The 27,032-nt window shown below is 32.3% G+C and overlaps 4 protein-coding genes across 6 annotated transcripts; 3 read left to right on the top strand and 1 right to left on the bottom strand.

Annotated features, from left to right (window-relative positions):
• Nucleotides 1-1,714: 1,714 nt before the first annotated feature.
• LOC132053016 (uncharacterized) lies at nt 1,715-6,719 on the bottom strand. Of its 2 annotated transcripts, none has more exons than XM_059444789.1 (5): nt 6,566-6,719; nt 5,895-6,052; nt 4,948-5,014; nt 2,792-2,893; nt 1,715-2,066 (listed from the first exon to the last, which is right to left on the bottom strand). In XM_059444789.1, exons 1-4 carry the CDS (start codon nt 6,695-6,697, stop codon nt 2,795-2,797), a joined length of 456 nt encoding a protein of 151 aa, XP_059300772.1. In that variant the 5' UTR covers nt 6,698-6,719; the 3' UTR covers nt 1,715-2,066; nt 2,792-2,794. The 2 variants fall into 2 exon arrangements, with proteins under 2 accessions (XP_059300772.1, XP_059300771.1); XM_059444788.1 differs by having other exon boundaries at nt 1,715-2,044.
• A 5,386-nt stretch (nt 6,720-12,105) lies between these two features.
• Nucleotides 12,106-15,231, top strand: LOC132054723 (uncharacterized). Its single transcript, XM_059446691.1, has 5 exons — nt 12,106-12,329; nt 12,418-12,493; nt 12,921-13,387; nt 14,183-14,444; nt 14,989-15,231. Exons 1-5 carry the CDS (start codon nt 12,324-12,326, stop codon nt 15,012-15,014), a joined length of 837 nt encoding a protein of 278 aa, XP_059302674.1. The 5' UTR covers nt 12,106-12,323; the 3' UTR covers nt 15,015-15,231.
• A 1,232-nt stretch (nt 15,232-16,463) lies between these two features.
• LOC132053015 (F-box/kelch-repeat protein At3g24760) lies at nt 16,464-18,091 on the top strand. The gene has a single exon (XM_059444786.1). The coding sequence runs from the start codon at nt 16,545-16,547 to the stop codon at nt 17,700-17,702; it is 1,158 nt and encodes a 385-aa protein (XP_059300769.1). The 5' UTR covers nt 16,464-16,544; the 3' UTR covers nt 17,703-18,091.
• A 1,394-nt stretch (nt 18,092-19,485) lies between these two features.
• LOC132053014 (uncharacterized) lies at nt 19,486-22,608 on the top strand. 2 transcript variants are annotated; one of them, XM_059444785.1, is made up of 8 exons: nt 19,486-19,744; nt 21,120-21,200; nt 21,283-21,371; nt 21,464-21,538; nt 21,628-21,764; nt 21,862-21,960; nt 22,050-22,112; nt 22,224-22,608. In XM_059444785.1, exons 1-8 carry the CDS (start codon nt 19,622-19,624, stop codon nt 22,334-22,336), a joined length of 780 nt encoding a protein of 259 aa, XP_059300768.1. In that variant the 5' UTR covers nt 19,486-19,621; the 3' UTR covers nt 22,337-22,608. The 2 variants fall into 2 exon arrangements, with proteins under 2 accessions (XP_059300768.1, XP_059300767.1); XM_059444784.1 differs by having other exon boundaries at nt 19,487-19,744; nt 21,628-21,773.
• The last annotated feature ends 4,424 nt before the right edge of the window (nt 22,609-27,032 follow it).

Below are 27,032 nucleotides of genomic sequence, written 5' to 3'. Positions count from 1 at the left end.
GTCGAACCCGTAAATTATATTATACATTCGCTACACATCCACAAAAACTCATTTGCTGTGGAGCAATTTACTGTCTCTCACATTTTACTTACAAAAGTCAAGTACTCTTGCAGATATAGTGCAAATATGTTCCAATCTCAGACCTAAGTCAACATCATCTCTTTAATGAATTTACTATTCTGTATTTGACTTTCCGCTTTCTAATTTTCCTGCATATCTACGTCCCACTAGTCAGACATTTGAATTGGGGGACATTTTTTAGAAAATTAAATAATTCTCTATAATCAATTAAAATTCGAATTGAAGAAAATAACTCTATAAAAATTACTTGTATCTTACTTACCTCTCTCTTATATGTAAAAAAGATCATGTAATCAAAAGGAGCTCTAACATTCCGCGCTAAATTGCAATAACATACATTTCCAAAAGGTAGCTGATCGATAAAACACATGTAAACGCATATATTTTAAGTGCTGAAATAATTAGTGGAATAAGCCAGCAATGAGAAATAACGTGGCAATGAAACTCAAAAGCATTATAATTCATTAGGAATATGTATATGCGCCATTTTCACAATTAATGAAATCAGTATACATGTTTTGGTCTTGAATGCACGGCAAAAAATTACTCTATTTGATGTTTATATCAAGTCAATAAATAAACAAAATGTGTACTACACATTCATTACATAACTATGGTTGAGTAATATGCATTATTCTTAATTTTTAATTTCTAAGGTTAAATTACTTCGTTTATATAAATACTCATGATGCGCTTAGAAAAAAGTAAAAAAGATGACTATTTATCAGAAAGCGCAGTATAATTGCATGGAAGGAACATTTTTTTGGAACAATATAATAAAACTGCAAATTCATTGAATTCAACACCCCATCTAAATTTAGGAATGCTAACAAGTGTATACATAATGGCTTATTCAATTATTTGACTTAACACTTTGTCATATCCAGTTTGTACAACTCAAGCTGTCTCGTGCCAAAAATATGAATTATGATAATAAAATATTAAAGTTCGATTTCAAGGGGAAAGATGAATAAATAAATAAACAAAAGATTATTTATCGTGGAAATAGATGATAATGATGTGCTTCTTGGCGTCTATGATTTGCATGATTGTATGCCTATTATTTTGCCCTTTTCTGAGAAAAAGTAAAAAAGATGACTTATCCATAAATTGATTTATAACTAATGTAAGCCCACATGGGGTTCTTCCTTATAGAAGTTCTCTGGCAGATATAATTGCATGGAGAGGAATACAAACCTCCATGTGATGATACATTGAATCCAGATTTCCTCGTGTTCTTCGTTTCTCCATAATAATTTGTAATAAGTTTAATTGTTTAAAAAGAGTAAAGAAAGACGCAAGTGCTGTGGAACATTTTTTATAGTCGAGTTTATCTTACTACATTGACAATGTAGTTTTTATACGATCAATGTATAGCACACATAAATTCAGACCAATAATAACATGATTTTCGTCTCTTGAGTTTTTTTTTCCTGTCTAAATGAGTTTAATAGGAGCAATTAGATCATTGCAAGTCATTTCCTCTGAGGAACTAGAGTTTCATCAGCAATACTAGGCTAATAAACTTCAGCATTTGAAATCCTCATGAGATATAGAAAAAACTCGTTTTAGAAGCATTTCAAGTGAAATAATGATATTCACTCACAAATTTTCAATGTTTTTCCAAGTAAAATTCATGTCTAAAAACAATTTTATTAGCAGTCGAGAAAAGTTCTTCAGGTTTATCACTTGCATTGTTCTACTCCATCAGAAATTGATGCTTTCTGTTCGTTACACAGCTGTAGGAAGTAAAACGTCCTGATTCTACATTAATTCAACAAGACATGCATGTACATTCGACTACTACATCAGTCTGTTGCCATCCTCTTCCTCACGTATAAAACTAATCATATAGTTTCTCCGTTTCAGTGAAAATCTGAAACCCGCTCATCTTCATTTTACAGGTTAATAATGGTCATATACTCGTCCAGAAATAACGGCTTTCAAGATGCTGAGTTTTATCCTGCAGTTCAGCGACCAACTGTCTGAAATGAGAAGATAATTTCGGAAAAGAAAATAGACCGCATCAATCTGAGACACTTGACTTTGGTAATATGCAATTTTGTTGACGAAAATGTGGAAAAAACAAAGTCGGAGGATAGTTCAAGGAAAACATAACAGCTATAGGCGCTTAACCCATACAAAATTAGGATGTCTGAAATTGAAGGAAGGTAAACTTAAAAGACCTATTAGATTCCTTGGTAGCTAAAAGCCAAAAACATTCTTCTGATGTTAATCGCTAAGGAACATGATTACTAAACAAAGGTTGCCTATTTCATGAACTAAAATATGAGCCATGTGAAAATTTCCTAAATCAGCTTAATCATTATGGTACAAGAGATATTCCAATGGCATAATTAATGGACTAAATCACTCAAACAGGAAAAGAAAATAAAAAGAGACTAGCAGAAGGCATAAAAGGAAACATATCACTTCAGATTAGTCAACTTAAAAATAGAAATAGAGAGATACCAGCTAACACATTTGTATAGCTACAAAAACTTAGGAATTCTCTGTGTCGGAAGATAAAATAAATCTGATTGGTAGCAGAAATATTTGAACGATACAACAATATGGGATAATTTCACTAAAATAGGACAATAATTAAGAGAAACTAGCACAAGGAATAATGAAGAGGAACGATTGGTCATCAAGCTGGAAAACATGTCAAGTTAGGAACTAGTCAACCCAAAATTACAAACAGACATACCTGCTAAACATCTTTATATAGCAGCTGAAACTTTGGTATACTCTCTGGGGGAAGGGGACAAGTCACTATGAGCTTGCCTTTCATCGCCCCTCTAAATATTGCCTGCTTACAAACAGGGATGCCAAGCAATTAAAAAGGACTTCACATTCATGACTTGTAAATAAAGAACCAGAGCAATGTATCAGCTCAGCAGATTTAAAGAAAATACACCAAAAACTATAGTATTTTGTCTTAGCTTCTTCACTTCCTTTTTTTTCTGAACTGCTTTCATTTGCATGCCTTGAGCCGAGGATCTATCGGAAACAGCCTCCCTACCTCCCAAGTTAAGGGTAGGGTCTGTGTACACTCTACCCTCCCCAGACCCCACTTGTGGGATTACACTGGGTATGTTGTTGTACACCAAAAACTATAGTATACTAGTTCCTGAATAAAAAGCCGGCTACAACATAATCTTATGAACCTCATAAAAGCAAACTGAAGTAACAATCAGGTTTTCTATCAATTGTATTTAACTGAGAAAAGTCCAACAATCTACCAAATCTATCTGAACCTAAACTCATTCTCTAATAGTTTAAGTTGATACATGAAACAGTTGCTAGACTCACAAGCAACTCTTTGCAAATTAGGAGATCTCCCTTCCAGATGTCGAGTAATTAGAAATCTTTACAACCTGGAGACACATCTAGACTCAACCAAACTTGTCGAGCTTTATTCGAGACCCAATGCCTCTATGGAGGTGAAAATCTATTCAAAATATCCGAGACTCTCAAAATTTGAGGATGACATATATGAAGACTGTGCCATGATATATTGTATTTGCCTCTATGCAAGTATTAAGACAAGGTAAGGATTTCTATGCATACAAATTGTATGCATAGACTTTTATGCTTCTTAGAGGAACAACCTCCTTGAAAAAAGAAATATGTTCTTTTTACCTTATGGAAAAAGGATATCAAACTATCTATTTTAATTGATACCAAGAAATTCTCAAGGGCCAATGGTGCACGGTTTGAAACTCAGAGGATAGTAGGTCCGCCGCACCCCTCAACCCTTCTCCGCCCAAATACCAGGCTTTTGTCTGAGGCAGTATTTGAACCCCTGATGTGCACCTAGCCCACACATCACGCGTTGCGCTCTTACAACTAGACCAAAGCCCGGGGGCATCACAAACTATAGATTTTAACACTTATCTTCACTTATGTTGCTGCAAAATATGCTTCTCGGTGTACCCTTGACTCTTTGACAGATCTGGTTGTACTGCTTTATAATAATATTAAGAACCAATCGGCGGTAAAACTTAGTTTCAGATATTCATGGCAGAAACACTGTCTTATTGGGTATGGTTATTTTTTAAGGAAGAATCAGAGAAACCCTCTAAGTCGGTAACTTATGTAAAAACGACAATTATACAACATATCTCTTCGTGTCATGCTTGCACATAATTCAAAGATGAGCCAAAAGAAGTTCTTAAATTCATATAGAGGAGGTTCAAAAGAGCCATGCAATTGAAGTTTAAGTTAATCCCTGGCCAGGAAGACAAATCCACCAGAAAATGAATGAGAACTCTTAGTAACCAGCTTTAGTTAACTCAAGCTTAGCTTTAAATTAATAACCAGCATTTTTTCCCTTCCACAACTTCCAAAAATTTCATCAAGTTTCCTGTTGTTCAAACTTCATGTTCAGAGACGTGCAGAATCATATCTACTGGCTTAATAAGCAAAGTTTGGACACCCCTCCAAACATATACCAGAAGTTTGAATCAAGACATTAGAGGCTTGTGATATCTCAGCCATTCTCCAAAAAACAAAGTACATCACTTTAATTCAAAGCCACAACCGCGAGTACCATCAAATATATTAATTAATTGTTACGCCAAATAGTCTTCCTGGCTTTTATATTCCATCAAAGAGTCATGGCATAAATCGGATCAACTTCATGCAAGTATTTGCAGCATACTAGTCACTCAATACTGTTGGCTGTTATGGTACCATCATATTTCACACTTTAACTAAACGATCCTGTTTAGAAAGTGCTACTCAAAGTTTATTTACAGTTGAATAAGGTAGTTGAAAAGCTGCACTTCGCCACATAGATATATATCCAGATCATAGTGAAAATACTAAGGTCCAGAAAGAAAATTTGGTATTATTCTATACCTCAACAACATCAATGAAGTCTTGTTTTCTCTGAAATGCTCCTACCCACTTGGTGTGATCTGCACTCCTGGAGAACATCCATCTCAGAAAAGTAAGAGCTTCAATCTCGACAGAGGTCCCTAAGATATAACAATATTACAGGAATGGAATTACAACATCAAGCTATACTTGAGCATATGCATAACTATGTTTACATGCAATTACTTAATAATCATTGCAGTGTCCTTATCACATTTGCTATATAGATAATTCTTGCAGTATTATTATACAATTAGCAGACTGAGAGATAAAACGGCTTCTTTCTTTTTGAAATATTAGATTGAGAGATAAAAGTTTAACATTAAGGTAGCATAGCGAGAGGTAGAGGGAGAAATGGAGAAGCAAATAATTTGCAAACTCGCCTAGAACATGTTAAAATATGTAATATATCCTCCAATGAGAGAGGAGATAAGTAAGAAGATATGGCAACAAGAGGTTATCTTACTTGGTCATTAGAATAACACATTCATTTTTTTTTTCCCTTTTAAATAGCCTCTCCTTCTAATTTCTTCTTACTAAAACCATGTTACACCTTCACAATTCTCTCTTACCCCTCCACCCGGGGAAAAAAAAAATATAGAGATATGGCTCTTGCAAGTAGCTGCTTGAACCGGGTCAATGTCATTTCATTTCCCTTGATTGAAGGACCAAAGAACTAGTTATCCAAATTGGTGTGGAAAACTTCCAGCATTTTGAATTAGTTTAATTTACCAACAAAATGCGTCTGAGATATGGTCAAGATTATTGATTACAGTCTTAAAAGGACTAAAAATATGATGTTCCCGAGATGCAAAGGGATATGAGAACATGGATAACTCTTTCTTCAACTAAATTGAATTACATATACAACATAATGAACATGTGTATAGCACAACACTTGGTAAAAAATGATCAGTGAGAAAGCATACCCAGAGTCCATCTTCATATGATGAGCATTGAAGAAGAAAATGGTTGATGGTATTAAGGTTATATCAAAATACTTGACATAAACTTGAACATCCTCTGAATCAATATCCACTAAAGCCACAGTCGCAAACTTGGATACCTCTCTCACAGATTTATATAGCTGCAGCCAACAACAAGCAATAAAGTAAACGAACCACTCCAGAAAAGATAAAACTTATGAAATGTCAAACTAACAGTAAAAAAACACAACTTCTACACAATTCGAGTGTCTAATGCATAAGCGGCAAATCCACCTTTTCTGCAGCTACCTATAGCTTTAACTAGAACTATATAGTATATAGATATTAGTGGTAATTTGTAAAAATATTTTCAATTTGTTCAGAACTAATACTATATGCGAGACAAACAACTTTTTTTCTGACAAAAAGTTTTTCAAATATCTTTATATATTCTTTAACTATAAAAATTATAACTTGTAGTTTCTCTAACGCACACTGAAAAATTCTTTGCCACTTGCACTATGTAGAATAAGCATTTTTAAGGTTTTTATTGAAATCAAGAAACATTTTTTATCCTAACCATTTGTGCAAATTAAATAGATTAACGGGACTCTATTTCACAGAAGAAGAAGAAAAAAAGTAGGATTAGGAAAGAGGGAGGAAGGCGTGCGTACGATGTCGTCGAGCTGGAGAGAAAGAGGATCAGAAGATCGGCCAAAACGGAGGACGACTACTTTGTCGATTGTATCCCTTATTATCGAATCTACTTCTTCCTTCTTCGTTAGCGTCCTCAATATGTACTCCATACCCGCCAAAACCTACCGGAAAAAACACTTTATATGTGCATACAACCAGGAAGGATATAAATGTATTGCGCGAATTACATTCTGACACGGATAATTGTACTTGGGTTTAATTAGTTAAAGGGGAAAGAGCCAAAAAAAAACATACCCTGAACTATTCGAAATAGATAACATTTACCCCTGTGTTACGTTTTTTGCTAAAAAATGCCCTCTAGTTAACCAAATAGATCAAAAATACCCTTCTACTTAGGTTGCTCCAAAACAAGGGAAAATTGACTAATTTTTCCCTTGAACTATTCGAAATAGTGCAACTTTGATTAGTTAAGGGGAATTTTTAGCTAAAATGTAATGGCGAGGGCATTTTTTGTCGTTTTATATAACGAAATATGTGATATTTAGACTTTTTTTAAAATTATGTTACCCTCAAATATAGAGCACAAACTTAATACGTAATAATTAAATGATTTCACAATTAATAATTCGTTAAATTTGTGAAGATTAACAGTCCGAGGGATACCAACTGCGCATGTAAATTAATTAAAGGTTAAAATGTGCTTAATTAAAAATCATAAGAACCAAAATCAGAAAATATTCATATTTGAGGATAAAATTGTTAGTTTCCTTTTTTAACGCTTATAAATAAATAGTACTCCCATGAGAAGTTTAGATGACCTTTTACACAATCTGCAATTGTATAAGTTGTTTGACTCGTTAGGTTAAATTGTATGAAAAAGTTTAAGAAATATTTATAAATTACATTACAAATAAATATTTTATACATAAAATATTTCTAAAAGCTTGTATACATGCAATGTTGGGTCGGATCGGCTTGGTTCGGTTTTTCCTTTTCTAGTTAAAACCAAACCAAACCAAACCAATTATGGTCCCGTTTTTTTCGTCAACACCAAACTACAAGTCGGATTTTTTTGTCGATTTGATTCAAAATATCGATTTGGTGCGGTTTGTCGGTTTTCTTTTGCACATCCCTAGTACCAACCATCCACTGAAAGTATTCTCTTCAAATAAATAACCCATATAACATATACTAGTTACCTGAGGTCCGTGCTAAGCCCGGGCTCAAATTCACGATATAAAAGTAGTCATGTTTCAATTAGAAAAGTATAATTTATTACATATTTTCTTACTGCATAATTAACAATTCAGTGGCACGTTAAATATGTATTGTTGATAAGTCTTCATTATTATTAATGTTCTTTAGTCAACTAATTAGATAATTTTTAAACAAAAAATTAATTATGAGGAAGGAAGTTTTGCAGAAAACTCATCAAATACTAAAGGGACACAAGCGACTCGACATTCTCTAAAATACTCCCTCCGTTTCATAATAGGTGGATTTTTTAGCTTATACACACCCCTTAATAAAGTGCTCCTCCTAGAAAATTTGGAGTGTTTTTACTAACTTACCCCTAATTAAATGCCTAGAAAAAGAGAAGCTTAATGATTCTTGATTATGTAAATAAGGGTAATTTTGGAAGAATAAGATCAATTTCTTCTTGAAATCCTAAAGCACCACTTATTTAAAACAAAATGAAAAGTCTTAAAAACCACTTATTATGGAACGGAGGTAGTAACATAATTTAAATTTAGTAACATAATTTAAATTATGTAAAATAATACACTAGATGAAAATCATAAATTGAAAAATATTGACATTTTTGAATTTGTGAGCATATAAATATTGTATTTATAGATAGAAATAAATTTTATTTGGTATTCTTAAGTTTTAATTTCACTCATAATATTTCATGTAACAAGAGTTTATGCTAGCTAAATGTGGTGATTTGAGCTTCGTTTTAGACAACATTCAGGAAAAAATTTAATTCATTAAATGAACGTCAAGAATCAATTTAGTTCTTTATATATAGTTTATGCTTAAAAATATTAATTCTAAGTTAATATTGCAATTTATAGTACTTTTGTTGTTTTAATATCTAAATTTAATTTAAAATATTAAGTTGATTTAATTCAATTTAGCTTCATAATTTAGTCAAATTAACTCTGGCGAAATAAAACATGTGACATAAATTAATACCGAGGCAAGGGCAATTAGTAAGATCTAATAAATGCTCCAGTTGAAAACGATAACATGGCTCCATAATTGCCTAAATTTTACTACGTAATATGTATGATAACAAATAATGTAAAGGCTAATTTAATAATCCTTTTTGTCCATATTATATGGTGTTTTTAGCTTGTGCTAGAAAGTAAAAAACGTCTTACTAAATTACCTTTGTTACATAGTACCAACTTAATATGATTTTTTGGTTACGTAAAAATTCGCTTATCTAAATAATGAGAAATTTAGTAAAAAATTATTAATACGTTCTCAATTATATATTCATTCGAATTAAATATAAAAGCTAAAGTACCATATAATATGAACCGAAAGAAGTAAAGAGCAAGAAAAAATTCACAAAACGTTATTACAATTCAATATACACCAATCATGAGCTCACATAAAAATTTACTTAAAATAAAGAATGAGTCCAAAAAATAAGATTAGGCAAAAGACAAAACAAAGCCACATGTAGCAACATCATAGGATTCAAAAATTTGTGAGACCACAAAAGCACCTGATTCCCTCTTATACATAGTAGTAAAGTAACACTATAACTACAAATATAAAACGGCAAAGCAGGGCACAGGAAGAGGAAACTTAAACTTAGCTAAAATTCATGATTCTTAACCAACATGCTACTTCATTTACATTCCTTCCAGTACATTTAGGAGTAATCTCTAAGTTGAGCATAACAATTAACCATAGGTCCAATACTATTGATATAAGATATTTTCATTTTCCAAAAACGATTAAACCACCAATACTCCAAGGCAATACTTGCTACAGTCAGCACAGTCCTTTTTAGCACAACCACACATATGTATAAATCTCAAGTATAATTAGGGGTCAAATAAGTGATTCGGGTTGAATTTAAACTAATCAAAAGGGCTGAAATAAATGAACTTTGAAAAATGATGTCCGCTCAAAGATTATATTTTTAGGCAAGATGGATAAACAATGAATCATAGCCTATCTTTAATTCGTTCCAAACTTATTACCTATAAAATTATATTTCTTTTTTATTATATTACATATAGCATACTCTATCAAACATAAAAAAATCTTAAAATTTATTTTACCCTCAAATAATTTTTTTACCAAAATAAACTAAAATAACTCAATCCGACCAAAAAAAAAAAATTTCTAGCAAAAATAATATGGATAATTTTTCATATACAAAAAAAAATAATATAATTTCGTATTAGTTTGGATGAAAAAATAATAATTTTAACTGGAGAAACGAAAGGTAGTGGGTAAAAAATTATTTGAGGGTAAAATAATTTTGAAGAAAATGCTAGTGTATGAGAATTAAAGCATCCAACACTTGCAATTCTGATTTATTAGGTGATCTTTTGAAGAATTAATTGACCCCATATGTGTGTATAGCGTAAGGTCCTTGTTTAATCTGTTTGTGCCCACTGCCTCTGAAATGTGTTAATGTCCCATGAACCAATAGAAAAATATGAACTATTTTTCAAAGTTCAAGGGTTAATTTGGTAGATTTTCCGTTTAAACTAATCAAAAGGAGTTGAGTTAATAAATGAATTTTAAGAAATGATGTCCGCTCAAAGATTACTTAGCTGAGATGGGCTAGGCAAGATGGATAAACAATGAATCATAGCCTAACTTGCCTAATTCGTACCAAACTTTAGTTACCTAATAAAAATTATATTTCTTTTATTATGGTCATATATAGCATACTCTATCAAACATAAAAAAATCTTAAAATTTATTTTGACAAGATCTTTCATGGGTCAATTTAGTTTACATATGTAGCCAAAATAAACTCAACTTTGAGATAAATTGAATTATGGATCTCTCATTGATCAAATGAAATGAGTTGAGTTAATAAATAGACGGATCATTAACTCGCCAAAACTAAAATGAATTGGGCAGGTAATATTTTCATATACTAATTTCGTCCCCTTTTAATGAGGAGTCACTATTAGGTCAGACACAACATTAAGTGGGAAAGAGACAAGAAATAAAACTTGCGTCTCTAATATTCTTTTTGTTGGATTTTGACTTAAGGAAACACTAAGAACCAATTACTTAACTGAGAACGAAAGGTTGGAGAATCAGAGACTCACAAAAACAAAAGTGTAGTATTTAATTAAACAACCACCGGATCTTTTAATCACCGCCAAGAAAATGCTATGTGTATATTTTGAGAATTAAAGCATCCAACACTTGCAATTCTGATTTATTAGGTGATCTTTTGAAGAATTATGTCGTCTCAGCCCCATATGTGTGTGTAGTTACCCATTGCAGTCCTTGTTTTGCACATCTGTTTGTGCCCACTGCCTCTGAAATGTGTTAATGTCCCATGAACCAATAGAAAAATATTAACTAATTTAAATGTGAAACGAGTAGAACACATAAAAGAAGGGGCTAAAGCACACCCTATTGGTAGATTTTTTGTTCTTTTGGGCTAAAACCTCATATCATTGATTTATGGTGAAGGGATCTCGATTATTCCAGCATAGCTCACTAAATAACTAAAACAAATGTAGGAAATCATTGTCAAATTGGTATAAGTGCCAACCATGTGGGGCGATCCAGTTACCTTATGAGAGTGCGGATTCAAAGGTCGTTCTTCTTTTTCAAATTTCGTGATAAATCAAATGCCGCCGCATAATTTGGAGAATAGTTTTATTTGTACATTTTCTCGACCTGACGCATGTTAAGGCCATGCCAACTTTCAAAAAATTATTTTAACAAGAATAATGTCGTGTGAGAGTGTTCAGTGGCATGGCCACATTACGCCAAGGGTGTTCGGTTGAACACCCTTTGTTATATAAGTCAAATATTACTTTATATGACTATGTACTATGACATTTTGAATACCCTTGAAAAAAATTATTGACTTCTTAAAGTTAGAATACCCTTGACGAGATTTCTGGTTACGCCACTGAGAGTGTTAGAATTCTCTAATTTGGCAAAAAACTCACAGTTATCGCAAGTGACCGTCTACAAATAATTGTCGCAAAATTTCATCGTTGATCAATCTATCAATCAATTACAGACATCTCTCTCGTTGTCTCGTATTTTTATCCTTCACCAAATGGTTGTGCGATGATTGTTTCACTGGCTTGGGACCTCGAGACTGATCTTTCTAGTAATTCATTGAACATGAAAAATGCCCAAGAAATGGCCATAAATCGGACATCACAAAAGGCCCTGCATTTTGTATGGTGAACAGAGTTTCCACCAAGGATGAAACTCATTTATTATATGTTATTCTCTTCATTAGTGCCCCTTAGATTCAAGATTTGCTTATTACCCACCACATGATTAGCCTTACTATATTGTATAAATAAAATCGTTATTGCCACAAGAATCACAAGCACTACTAGATTCCTCTCTTAAATCTACTACTTACCACATTATTGTCTTCATCTTTCTCCAAAGGCCAAAGAAATTTTTTGGCTTATTACAGACAGCACAGATAGTTTCCTTCCATACTTTGTCCGTTTGACCAAAAAATTTGTCGCACTTGTATAGTCTAAGAGAATCTAGTCTCTTTAAAATATAGTACTTCCCACTACCATGGAGGTGAGCTAGCTTTCTAATTTTTCTTTCAATAATTAACCAAAATTGTCAAGTTGACATCTAACTTTGAGCATATACACATATATAACAGATCCTTCAGTGGCTTTTCAAGAATGCAAATGAGACCAACTCCAACAGCATTTCTAGCAAGAATGAAGTAGTTAATGGTGAGTATTACAAAACCTCTCAAGAAAAATTTGTTCACTATGTTGTTAGTATTACATTTTCGATTTAAATTTCGCACTTCCATTTCAAAGAATTTTACTATCAGTGCAATTAATTGATTATAGCAGGTTATCACTCTATTTTCAGATTACTATACCAGATTTGGTATGAAGATAGATGTATAGTTACCTATTGTTGTAGGCAGAGGCAGAGGTAGAAGCTCGGGTATGAGTCCGGCAGAACCAATAGTTTTTGCTCAAATAATATATTCGTGTTAAGAAATGTATTAACTATGTAACTCATAAATTAAAATCCAGATAGAACAAGAAATTATGCACCGTCAGTGCAAATAACTTTGACACTTAAATTGTCATGTCATTGTTTGAGATCTAAAGTCGTTAAAGTCTGCGAATTCCTTTGTTATTTCAGATCAGGAGGTGAAACCCCAAGACATTGTCCTGTTTGGGATTTCTCAGAAAAAGAGAAGAGCTAGAAAATCAGCAAAATCGAGCTGCAAGATCTTCAAGGTGTTCAATATATTACGTCGAAAGGACATTGTGTCCGACTATTTCTACAGCACGATTCATCTAAAGAGATTGGGAAGTTCGCGCAGAAGACAGCGATTTGTGCATAGCATGAAGATGAAAAAACAGACTCTTACACGTATATTAAGCGTTCATCGAAAGGCAGATTCTGCTACAGCTAGCCATAAGGTTTTGCCCATTACTGATGCAGTAGGAACACCAACAAATGGTCATAAGGTGCAAAGTTATAGTGCAGAAAAGAAAGAAAAAGCAAAAGGGGACAAAACTAAGGCCATTTCAAAGATGAAGGAGCTAATAAGATGGGCTGCTGCTGCTAAGTCTCAAAAGGGAGGAAAATACTTTTGTCGAAAGGTGAGATTTCAATTATAAACTTTAACTTATATACGCTGACAGTAACACTAGTTGTTTAAGTAGGTTGCCCGTATTTTTCAGGTTACTAGTTGTTTCTCTTATTTTGACATTTATCTGTCGTCGTCACTTAGGCGATCTAATAGTGTTAAAGCTCGTTCATATTGTCAGTATATAGAAGTTAGATTCGATTTTATACTCATTAAAAATGTTCTTTGAGTAATCTGGACCTTTCTACGGGAGATCGATAAATAAAACATATGATATTTTTGTAGAATCATTTTCTTTATACAAATATAACTGGTCGTAGGAGATCAATTTTAAAAAAAATCCATGCTGCATACTAAGCTACTCTAACATGCTCCTACTTATTTAGGTCTAACAAGAGGTTGACTTGTCTATATATCTTCTGACGAACATGTTGCCACGATCACATCAGAGTAATATATAAATGAATTACTCCAATTTTTCTTAGCTTAGATACAACCTTTATTCTTTTCAACTACTATATGTAGATTATTATGTAGTCCCTATTAAATATGCCTGGACCAAAGAGTGTGGCCCTATAAAATCGCCCAAAATATCAAACAAAAATAGGCCGTCTTTTAGGTATAAAATTATACATAATAGGAACAATCAGATTTTTTTAGAGGCTTATAGTAATGATTAATTCAGATTTAAACTATGTACACTCACAATATAAAATTAAGCTGTCTGTTTTATGCTTCCATGTAACTAATTTCTGTTACGATGAATCTTCACTTGTATTTATCTTTTAAGTGATCTAATAATGTGCAGGTTCTGCACTTACGCGATAGGTCAGTCATAAAGGCAGTACCACACGATGATCAACTGAGCGATGAATCCCCAAAAATCAGCCTTAGATGGGATTATTTTGAAAGTTGCTCCACAACTTCATCAGCTTACTCTACAATTTCAGTCAGTTCCTTGACAAACAATGACCATTCTATCAACACTCCTCTAAACTCAACTCCAGTTCATATAGATCAGTGCCCTGCAGCAGCTAGAAAAGGGAATTGGGTCACTACAGATTCTGAATGTAAGTTTCCTTATAATATCACATATGGTCTAACTAAAATTACTGACACATCACCAACACATCAAACTTATGTCCATGTCATAACTGAGATTCCATAAAAATACTTCAATTCCTAAGCTAAAGATCGTAGTTTTTAAATGAGCAAATGCGACATTACTTCCCTATTTCTTACTCAATGTGGCCCACGTTTTCTCAACTTTTTACCCCTATTTAGACTGGAACTTAATATTTATCAAAAGACATAAAATATACAAGTTGAATTAACTATGTTAATGACGTGAGATCTATCTAGTTGACATTTCGCATCATATATCACAGTTTAGTTGCGATTTCTGGCACCTATTTGATGAATTTGGATGGTTTCCATAGGTTTTTTTTTTTTTTTTTTTAATTACAAAATAGAGTTTTATAACTTTGCTGCAATGTATCTTTAGTCCGATTATACGTGAAATTAGCCCGTCTTCTTCTATTTTAATTTCTAAGCTAGATTTTCCCCCCATGAATCCACCAATCTGATTATGCCTGTCGTTTTTTTTTTTAACAGTTGTGGTGCTAGAGCTAGAGCTGTGAAGAAGTTTGGTGGCCACTCGTGCTAAATCGCACAATTTGTGCCACGTTGATGCATAATTATTCATGAATTTTTATTGGTTTTTAATGGCTTAAAAGTTTTGGAGTACAGTTTGGTGTAATGTTAATTTAACGCACATGACATTCACCTTATGTGTCAATTTTATGTTCTAACCAACGTTCAACTCATAAATGTTTCATTTGACCAATACCAAATTAATTGCCTTCCATTCATTGTTTTCAATTTAATTTAATACTCTTGGTGAGTTAAAGACTATAAATATTCTTGATACTTGAAGGAACTTTTTCTATGAAATTAAAACTTCGTAACGCAAACAATAAGTAAGGAATCTATTACTTGTCTTAACTTAGTATAGTTTTTATGAAAGACCTTAATGACACAAGCATTTATAACCCTGTAATGGAAATGGATTATGATTCTTTAGCAGCATTTCCTCATAAACTCTCTAGTATTTTACAGCTAAAAAACCAAGTAGTACTATATTTGCAATAGCTAAACTTATATAGATGGTTTATTTTCACTTGTTTTAGAAGGTTATCTATCATGTTTTTCGGATTACTAATTCTACGATTCTATCTTTTATGAACAATTATACTTTTGCACATTCACCTCTTATTTCAGACGGAGGATCACCGTGATTAGTATTCTTTAGAATAGAAATGTTGAATAGGCGAATTGATCACTTGAATTTGGATGGCCCAAAATAGGTTAAATTAATAAATGAGTGAGTCATTAACCCACTCAAAAGTTATTTAGATTAAAATAGCCGGATCAAAATGGGTTAAACAACGGGTCATAGCCAACGCCCCCAAGTCTTACTAAGTTTTTAATCTCTTAGTTTGTTTCCTTATAATTTGTTTATTTACCTAACAAAATTTCTTTTTCCTTATATCAAATAAAAAAATTAGAAATATTTTTAAATAAGCTGCTACTATATTAGAAGGGTTTTTATGACCTAATTTTGTCTGCCCTGTTTTAGAAATTTTCTTTATTTGAGATCTTCATTAATAGTGGTTGATTTGTTAACGAGACAAAAAGAGACGGACTAATCATACAAACAATAGTACAAAGACCCACGTGACTAATGTCTATCATCGTAAACTCCAAGAACCAAAACTTAAATTTTCTCCTCCCTTGTGTTTCTCCTGTTACTATCTTCTCCTCCCGTCTCAATTCGTTTGAAACTTTTCACTTTTTGAATGTTAAATGAATTATTTTTTAATCATAATTTTTTCTTAATATCTTTTAAATGATTAATGATTATAACTTATAATAATTTTTAATAGTTTTTAAATATATAAATTTAAACACATAATTAAAATTAAAAAATTTGACTCTCAAAAAATAAAAAATGTTAAATAAATTGGGACGGATGGAGTATCAAAGAAGGAAAACAAACTTTCCCTCACACATTCTCCATTTCATTCTATATATATCTACTGTCTGCATAATCAAAATCACAAAACATTTTATCAACAAAAAAATATCTTTTTCCAAAACCCCTTTATCAAATGGAAGAACACATTTGTATTCAAAAACCCAATTCTCAAAATGACCAAATAATCAAGAATTGGGAAAATCTTTGTTCAGATATTACAGAAAAAATTATCTTTTATCTCCCAATTCGTTCTATAGTTATTGCTTCCTCTGTTTGCAAGATTTGGAATTCTATAATTACCTCTAATTCTTTCACTACCAAAATATCAGCTACAAAAAAACCATGGTTTTTTCTTTGTGGCCAAAATAGCATTTTTTACAAAAATAACCAAGCTTTTGCATATGACCCAGATGAAAATGAATGGATTACACTTCCCACTTCAACCCTTTTATCCCAAGATTTCTTTATTGGTTCAAATGGTTTTTTCTTTGCTACAACTTCAGAAAATTTCAGTTTTAAGCCAATTTTTAAAAACACTTGGGTCCAAACAAGCCCTTTGAGGTTCTCTAGGTGTAATCCTCTTGTTGGTGTGTATAACAATGGTTCAAGATTCATTGTTGTAGGTGGTGTTAGATTTGTTGGTGGATTAGTTGATGTTGAGGACCGTTTGGCTGTTGAAATTTATAATCCAAATTTGGATTCTTGGGAATTGTGCCAACCTTTGCCAGCAGATTTTAGGTCAGGGAATTCATCACAGTGGTTATGTTCTGCTTTATTCAAAGGGAAAAAATTCTATGTTTTTGGGATATATTCTTGTTTTATTACATGTTTCAATTTGGATGAACATTTGTGGAGTGAGGTACAAACACTTAGGCCACCTGGCATTTTGTTTTCGTTCTTGATGACATGTCAAGATTGTTTAGTCTTAGGTGGATTATGCAATTCACCAAATGGAATAAATTTTATTATATGGAAGGTTGATGAGGAAACAATGGAGTTTAGTGAAATTGCAATAATGCCACATGAATTGATGTATTGCTTGTTTGATAGTGATGAGGATGATAAATTTGCTAGTTTAAAATGTGTGGGATTGGGGAATTTAATTTATGTGTACAATGAAGAGCATCATAAGAATTACCCTGCTTGTGTTTGTGAATTTAGCAATGAATTTGGGAAGTGTAGTTGGAGGAAGTTGCCTAATTTGCCAGCACCTGCTAGTAAGTTTCATAGAGTGATTAGCTTTTGTTCAAATGTTTCCCTTGATAACATTCTTGTTGGTGCAAGAATTTGAAGTTTCATCGGTACTAAAGTAGCGTGGTGGGAAAGATGAGATTCTTCTTCCTTAATCAGATATCTAAGTCTTAAGCTTTGGAAATGAAGAAACTCATGGTAAAGAGCATTGTTTGGTGGGCCCTACTGCATGAATTCAGATTTGTCGGACTTAGAATACTTGAAATTTCACGAGCAAGCAATAGATGAGATTCTTTCTCCTTTTGAGTGGGCCTTATGCGGTGCGAATCCAGTGATTAAATGAAAAAAGAAAGAATTTACAATGAGTTTGAGTTTTGCCTTTTCTTATTGGTACATTTTATAAATGCTATAACTGGAAGCAGTTTTGTTCATGCATAATAGTATATGTATGTTTAGAAATAAGATTAATGATTGGTACTTTTTCTTGTTTGAATTATATGCAATTATAGATAATCCTTTGGTTATGTTTGGAAATGCAACTTTGTGGTGAACATGTTGCGCGCGTTGGTGAATATTCTCAGTAAGAGACTCCACGTATTAATTTTTAAGTTATTCAGTTTATAACTTTATTCATTCTTATAAATTTTGAAAACGGAAAAGGTCAAATACTCAAATTTGTCCCCAAACTATGTTAAATTGCTTAACTTTGCCCTCTGTAAGTAGTTCACCACAAAATACCTTCACAGTTACCTGAAGTATTATATTTGCTCTTATTTTTCAACTAAAGAATGGAATTCCTGATGGTATTCACTATTCACCATTACCCATCAGCCCCTGTAAACTAAATTAGTCACCTCAGCGGTCACGTAAAAAATAAACAAAAGAAAAAACCTTCCCGTTCTCTGACTCCAAAACGACTCAACTATTATTTTCTTGGTTTGGATTGTGGTCTATCCGCACCAAATTGTTCCTCTAAGGTGCCGTTTGGCCATAAATACCAAAAAATATTTCACTTTTTTTTGGAATGTTGGAGTTGGAGTTGTGTTTGATCATAGTTTTTGAAATTGTAGTTTTTGGTGAAATGTAGTTGTAAAAAAGTGAAATTTTTTTGAAAAATAAGTTTTTTGAGTTTTTGGTATTCCGGAATACAACTTCAAGTTGTATTCGGAATTTTCATGGCCAAACGCTAATTCCGGAAAAAAGTGAAAAAAAATTTCGGAAAAAAGTGAATAATTTTTATGGCCAAACGGCACCTAACAAACTTCATGTAGGGAAACTCGTATTGTGGTTTTGACGAGAGACTCAGTATACTGTACTAACATCTATAGGTTCTTGTAATTCGAATGAGACTGTCATGGCACAAAAGGGTTACAAGTTTAAAAACAAAAATTGACAGTTATAAGTGTAATCTAAAGGACCCGCTTGACCATGAGAAATTTTTACTTTTTTCCGGAAAATTATTTCACTTTATTTGGAAATCAACATTTGGCCATGAAAATTCTAACTAAACACAACTCCTATAACCAAATATTTTTTGTAAAACATATAACCAAACACAACTCCTACTTCAAAATTCCAAATAAAGTAAAAAATATTTAGTTTTCATGGCCAAACGCCTACTTAGTTTTGGCAAAAGTTTCAAAACGTGGGGAAATGAATAGTGCAAGTTCAATGGAAAAATAAAAAGAAAAAGAAAAACAGGGCAGGTTCAGGTTCAGGTGAAACAAGATGGGCTTTACTACCTTAAAAAGGCCAGACATATATGGCCCTAAAATCCAGTAACTCAGCCTAGCTTCCATGATTATCACTCACATATCGGGCCTTAAAATAAGCCCAACAAATATCAATTTAAAAACATGATCCACCTGATTACATACAACAACAAACAATTCACTGGTGCCGCTGTTTCTGTTAAGGGTTTACAAGTTTCCCCCCTCTATCTATCTCTGTTTTCTCACACTAGTACCAAAAGAAAAGAACAACACTAAGGTTTTAGGGTTGTTGTTATTATCAATAATAATGGATAGGTACCAAAAAGTAGAGAAACCGAAACCTGAATTACCAATTAACGAGAATGAGATCCGTATCACTTCACAAGGACTTGTTCGTAACTACATCAGCTATGCCACTAATCTTCTCCAGGTATATATATATTTATACTCACTCTTTTTTTTTTCATCGCCATTTTGTGTTTTCCATATAATAGCTTTGCATGTATATATGAGTTGATGCATAGTTGTTTGATTGATTGGATTAGTGGGTTCTAAACTTCTAATATTTTGCAATGTTTACATTTACCAGTTTCAAAAAAAAAAAAAAAAAAAAAAATTGCAGTGTTTTGGGATTATTGTGGAATCATTGCAGACTGTCGTATTTTCAGGCATTGAGGTCGTATTTTGTTTTGGATGATTGCAAGGATTTATATTTTGTGTGCATTCTTTGACAATGCGATATGTGGATTGAGATTTTTAGTCTGTGGACATAACATTGTGTGGTAAATGTTAGCACGCTCGCTGCTGTGTGTTTCTATGATGGTGCTATAAATTTCTAACTTTATAGGGAAGATTGACGCAATGTCAATCCAGCTAGGAGTGCTCCTCATTTTCGCAATTTTTGGAGTTCAGTCGTGCATGTTAAAGTAGTTCTATTGTAACGGAGTAAATGCGTACATATCTTTTGCTGTCAATATTCAGGTTTATGCTTATTTCTCATTTTTTGCTCACAAATGTCACATTTGTGTTTATTATATTTACATGAATCATTAGAGCATATTCATGAGCTGTGCTTAGAAGAATTGATGATCGTGTCTGCATATTGTCTCTGTGGTTGAGACTTTATTTTTAATGCAAGGAAGATTTCAGGAATTTGCCCAGGCACAGGAAACCTGGTGGTTAAAATGGTTCTTCTACACAACTTATTTAAAAAATGCTCTTCAAGAAATCGTAGATGTCACATCTTCAGATCAGTGAGAAACAATTAGATTTTCCTGCAATAATTTATCCAAAACTTCTATACAGAGAACACTGATCTAATCAACGAAATATGAAGATAGGAAATAAAATCTGGTGCTATATCTGTGGTTTCACAAGAATAAGTAAGATCCTAAACTGAGGCTGTTCTGATGGTTCAATTTTTAAAACGTAGTACCGTAAGCGAGAATTGAGTAGTAGCTGAGCTAAATAATTTTGCTTTTCAACATATAATAGCCGGAAGTTGATTCCCTATGGTTCAGCTGATGATAAGTGAAAAGGAGAGAGTTTCTGCAATTGTTAGTAATATTCTTTGAAGATGCCTACTAGAATACTTCTGGTCTGTTCTCAGCTCTGAGAATCTTTCTTATGTGTATCCTATTTTGAAATGCTTTGCTTTTGTCCTACATCAAGCAAGAAATACTTGTAGGCTTGTAGCTGTATGATTAGATCTTTCTCATTTTTTTGGTGGGAGGTCTGCTATAAACTGTAACCAGAATCTTTTCACAAGTGGCTAATAGAAAGTTTTATGACGAATGGCTATTCAGGAGAGGAGTGGGAAAGAGATCGTTTTGAAAGCAATGGGTCAGGCAATAAGCAAGACTGTAGCTATTGCAGAGATCATTAAGGTAGCTTGCCTGCGTTTTTTTTTCTTTTCTTTTTCGAGTGCGCTTTCTATATTACCATATTCAGATGTAATTCAATGTTCAGAGAAGAATTCCTCGTCTGCATCAAGACACTGCTATCAGCTCAATAAGCATCACAGATGTATGGGAACCTCTTGAAGAGGGCCTTTTGCCGTAAGTCTAAGATTTACCTTCTATTCTCCAATTGGGTGCTAATTGCATGGTTGTGGTTCTGATTATTGAATGTTGGCTTTTCTTTGTAAAAGTGTGGAGCAAACTCGGCATGTCTCGATGATTTCAATCACCTTGTCAACAACGGAACTGAACAAGAACTCTCCAGGGTAACTCTTTGCTATATTCAATCATATTAAGATGTTCTCTGCAGTCGCTTGTTTTGTGAAAAACATCTTATGTAAGTTAATGCTCGCAGGTATCAAACACCTTCTGAGATTCAGCAGCAGACAAATTACTACAACAACAACAATAACAACTATGCCCCGCGTTACAATTACCAGCCTCGACAGCAGCAGCAACCACCTAGACAAGCACAAGCAGTCTACAATGCTGGTAATGAAGGTAATGACCTTCTAACCCAATAATTATGTTACGGTGATTCATGTGAAATTTTGCTACATCATCTAAAAGTATCATAACTTGATTTTAGATTCATATGGCCGAGGACGAGGCCGTGGTAGAGGGAGGGGACGTGGTTGGAGCAGAGGTGGATATGCAAATTACCAAGATGGATATAATAATTATCAAGGTACAGCTTAAGAATTCTAGCTTGTTTGGCTCTAACACTCACTGGCATGGATGTATATTCAATATATATGCTTCATTTTTATTTGATAGAAAATGGTGGGTACTCAAACTATGGACGAGGTGGAGGCCGTGGTGGTGGCTGGGGATATCGTGGTAAGTATGCATAACATAGATACCTCATCTATTTTTCTTTCCACGTTAGTACCTTGTATCATGTTATAAATACATTTTTGGCTCTGAATATTTGTATGTTTGTGGTATCAGGCTCTGGATATGGAAGAGGCGGGGGTGGAGGTGGCAGAGGTTATGGTTATGGTCGTGGCCGTGGACGGATGGGCAACCGTCCAAGGGGTGGTAGCAACAACAACCAGGCATAGTTGTCTCTAGTTTGCTATACCTAAAAACGCTTGTCTTGGCATAATCGTTCTTTCTGTCCAGTGTCTTTCTAAAAAAAGCATGAAATTGTGGCTTGTTGCATCAATGGGTAGTCATGCAGTGATTGTCTTGTTTTTCAGCATCATGGTATGTGGCCTAGGCATAATATATAAGCCAAGTTCAAGTAGTCAATTTCTGTCAACTATCCCGTTCAGTTCACTGGGTGCAGATGTTTTTGCTGTATTTATTCAGTTAGAACATATTCTTTTGTTTATCCGAAGATGTCTAATCATTTCTTTCTTTTTTTCATATTTCATTTCATGTTTTGATAATCTTTCTTGAATACTTAGCCTTGAGATTTCAAAATGACTTGCTTAAAAACCATATCTACAAACAAAAGTTAAATATGATTCCATTATAGTGTCCCAGGTTCATTATTCGTTGACGGAGAATGGGCAAAAGAACATTACCCAAATTCTGCTGGTGTCTTTAGCATATGGCTTCAATAGAGATCAGATCAGGTTCAACTGTACGAAATACAACTCACGATCCATATTCGCCGGGTTTTTAAATCTGTTTGACTTTTTTCTTTCGTCAAAGGGTTTTCTTGTTTATAATAATGAGGTTTCTCTTAAAACCATGAAAATAATTTTTTTTGGATAGCTTAGTTTTCTCTTTTATAATAAACTAGTATCCGTACCCGCGCATCGTGCGGACACAATTAAAAAGGAGTTAATCTTGTCAAATTGTTATTTGGTTTGATTGAGCATTAAATCACATTGTTTAAAAAAGAAAGTAATATCATCTAATTTTAATACAATGTACTGAATAGCAACATCTTTAATTAGTTAAAGAAAATGAATTATATAGTAATTGAATAATTTTTTTGTCCCTTCTTTCTCTTTACTATTCTCATACACTATTTAGTACAGTTACTACATTGTTAGTTTGTCACTTGGTTTAATATCATTATCAATTACTCACCTCTAAAATAATGTAATATATATATTTCTAGTACTCATGAGACATTTTGTATTTTTAAACTTATATTTTATTGTTCCAATTTTTCAATTGTCTAAATTTATCAATAATATTTTTGAGTATTACTTCGTTACTTTTTTAGTTTTTAAATAATTTAAATATAGAGATTATATTACTATCTCTATCCCCGGCCTTTTGTAGATCATTTAGTACTGTAATATACTAATTAGTTTTTCCCTATTAATTTGACCTATCACTGATATAATTTCCTATTTAATAGTACTAAACTATGATTTTGAATTCAACCAAAGTATAAATAGGGAAGCTTTTTAATTTTTAATTTACAATCCATAATATTTATTAAAATTATTTTTATATTATATGCAATAAAAAATATGTTGTTCTTCCTCTTATTTACAATATAATCTTTCATTTTAAATTATTAAACTTAGAAGTTATCTATTAATTATCAGATTTAATCAAATAAAATTAGCACATTTAGATGGGATAATCTAATTAAGTTGATTTTTATTATAACAGAAAAGTGCTTTGTCCTTGTGTGTGTGTGTGTGTGTGTGTGTTTTTGTTTTTTGGAGTCCTTATTTTATTGTTAATTTAAAAAAGTCAGTCTAATCTTGCAAATTTTGATTTTATAATTATAAAATTAAATGAGTCCTTTTCAAAAAAATTCCGTTTTAAACTTGTTTTTGAATTTTTTAAACTTTTTAGTATCATTATATTACCAAGTGCCTTTTATTAATTTGTTATTTAAAAAATATTCTTGCTCTCTCTCTAAATGTTTGTACTCAAATAAATTTGAAAAAAATGTTATATTATTATCTCTATCCCCGGCCTTTTGTAGATCATTTAGTACCGTAATATACTAATTAGTTTTTCCCTATTAATTTGACCTATCACCGATATAATTTCCTATTTTTAGTACTAAACTATGATTTTGAAAACACCTATATAAATAGGGAAGCTTTTTAATTTTTAAACATCCATAATATTTTTTTAAATTATTTTTATATTATATGCAATAAAAATATGTTGTTCTTCCTGAAGTTATCTATTAATTATCAGATTTAATCAAATAAAATCTAGATGGGATAATCTAATTAAGTTGATTTTTATTATAAAAGAAAAGTGCTTTGTCCCTGTGTGTGTGTGTGTGTGTGTGTTTTTTTTTTTTTTTACGGTGTCCTTATTTTATTGTTTTTTTATTTAGCCAATAAGTTAGTCTAATCTTGCAAATTTTGATTTTATAATGTGATATAAAATTAAATGAGTCCTTTTCAAAAAAAATTCCGTTTTAAATTTCCTTGTTTTTGGTCATTAGCCTACCAACTTTTTTGTATCATTATATTACCAAGTGCCTTTTTATTAATTTGTTATTCAACATAATATTCTTGCTCTCTCTCCTAAATGTTTGTACTCAAATAAATTTGAAGCTGAAATTTATTAATGAAATCAGTTCCAGAGCAGCCACCATGCTATGCTGAATAACCTGTACCAACAAAATGCGTTAGTCAGAGTATTGCCAATCCAAGTCCTAAGCAGGTACCATTTTAGAGTATTGAAAATGCTGGAAAAGACTTCTATATGGCTGGAAATTCTGCTTGTCCTGCCTGTTAAGTGTTCACTATTCACGACCAATTAGTGTTGGTAATTACCGCTAGGTTTTGGACTTCATCTTTTCAGTTTCCCCTTGTTATTAATCTAATAAAACTGATACTTGGGAAAATTACTTTTCAATGAAATTTATAGTAGCCAATCGAGAGGCTACAGAAGAAGTTGAGTACATATGTCAACTTCCTTTAGAGTCGTCTCACTCCGTGATAAAAAGAAAATTCTATAAATGGTTATCTTTTAGATGACTTGAAAAAACGATAATTCTTTTATATTGTAAGCGTATATTATTTGTAACTCTAAAAAATAGGAAACTTTGAAGCAAGTTTTACCATGATTATCTACAATTAATTGAATATTACACCACCCAAAACCTTCTCTGGGTAATTGATTATAAATCCATCTTAGATGACTTGAAAGTGTGAAAATTCTTTTATACGGTAAGTGTCGGCCTAAAATTGATATCTCAAGGAGATGGGAGAGTTTAAGTAACTTTGCCAACAATAGTAAATTTTAAGAACAGAAATTTGTTTCTTCCTTAATTTGATCATCAATTTTATGTACATATCAGTCTGAATCAATGATCCTTGGCAATATGCACAAGGCAATTGCCTCCATTTCTGGCGGAGTATTCACAACTCGAATTATATCTGCAGGTCGTACTGCAACATCCATCATTATAAAATGACACAAATTCATCCTCTTCCAGCTTCCAGGAGCAATTTGCTCAGAACCTTTCAAATGATCACAAGACTCAATCAACTCTTCTTTCATTTCTGATACATAAATACATACTACGTACATCTCACTTTTGTCATTTATTGTTGTTGATGGTAGCCAATTTCATCCTGCTGGTGCATGGCGCATTGATAGCATGAACTTCCTTTTGATAATATCATAATGCTCCTTCCTCCTTTCTAGTTCAATCCTCCAAAATCACACTATTTTGATCATTAATCAAGATAAGCTCATACAGTAAGGATGCAAAGCGGAAAAACATGCATATCATTGTTCAATCAAGAATTCAACATAACTAAACTAATATCATTGTTCAATCAAGAATTCAACATAACTAAACTAACATATATATCATATAATAGATAAACTATCAATACAATGCAAGACAGTGAGATGAAAAAAACTACATGACTTTCATTCCTTTTTGTTGCATTATTTATATGTATATTGTTGTGCATTTGAAATTAAAATACACTGTTGTTCCAGTCAAATGAGCTAGGATAAGATATGTGTATATGATAAGATTGTATTGTTACAACTTACATAAGATAAAGCTATCTAATGACTAATCTCACACATAAATTCAAATCCAAATTTGATTTTTTTTTAATCTCAATTAAAAAAAAAAAAAACCTTTCAATTCAGGTTCAAATTTTCTTTTATATCATATCAATTCAACTCAAACTTGATTTCTTTTTTATCTCAATTCAAATATTTTGTATCTTTGCATTCATTCAATTCTTTTTAATATTTTAATTCAAATCTAAAATTCCATTAGTTTTATTAAAATATTTTCTTTACATTGAAAGAGATAGACATCAAAAGGAAATTTGTTTTATTTTCACAATATTAGTCCCATTAGCCCGTGTAATTTGTCAACTCACTTTACTATAGGATTGTTGCTTTTACTTTAGGCTTCATGTCTCCACGCTAAACCCTCTCGTATACGTACCTCGCTTCCCAACCACCGTTCCCCCTTTACAGAAAAGAAGAAAAATTAAGGAAGAAGCGAGAGGAGAAATAATAAATTAAGGGAACATATTTCCCCGATTAAGATAATTGAATCCTTTTTTTTTTTTTAATGTGAAATTTGCTAAATTTCAAAAATTACAGATAGTGAACAAACAAATATATTCTAGGTTATATTTCCTTAAGCGTATCTTTTCAAATTCGTAAATCATCTTCATATGTGTGATTTCATTTGCTAGAAAGACTACATATATATATTGTCTTCCTCCAGATATATATACGTTGATCGTATGAGTAATCAACATTCAACTAATACCATTAAAATTATGAATAGAGTAATTTAGAATCACTATTTGTAATTAAGGTCTTGTTACTTTCGTG

Source organism: Lycium ferocissimum, chromosome 4, assembly GCF_029784015.1.
Source record: "Lycium ferocissimum isolate CSIRO_LF1 chromosome 4, AGI_CSIRO_Lferr_CH_V1, whole genome shotgun sequence".
Classification (NCBI taxonomy): Eukaryota; Viridiplantae; Streptophyta; class Magnoliopsida; order Solanales; family Solanaceae; genus Lycium; species Lycium ferocissimum.
Note: the sequence above shows the minus strand (reverse complement) of the source record. Positions and strands in the feature narration are given on the sequence as shown.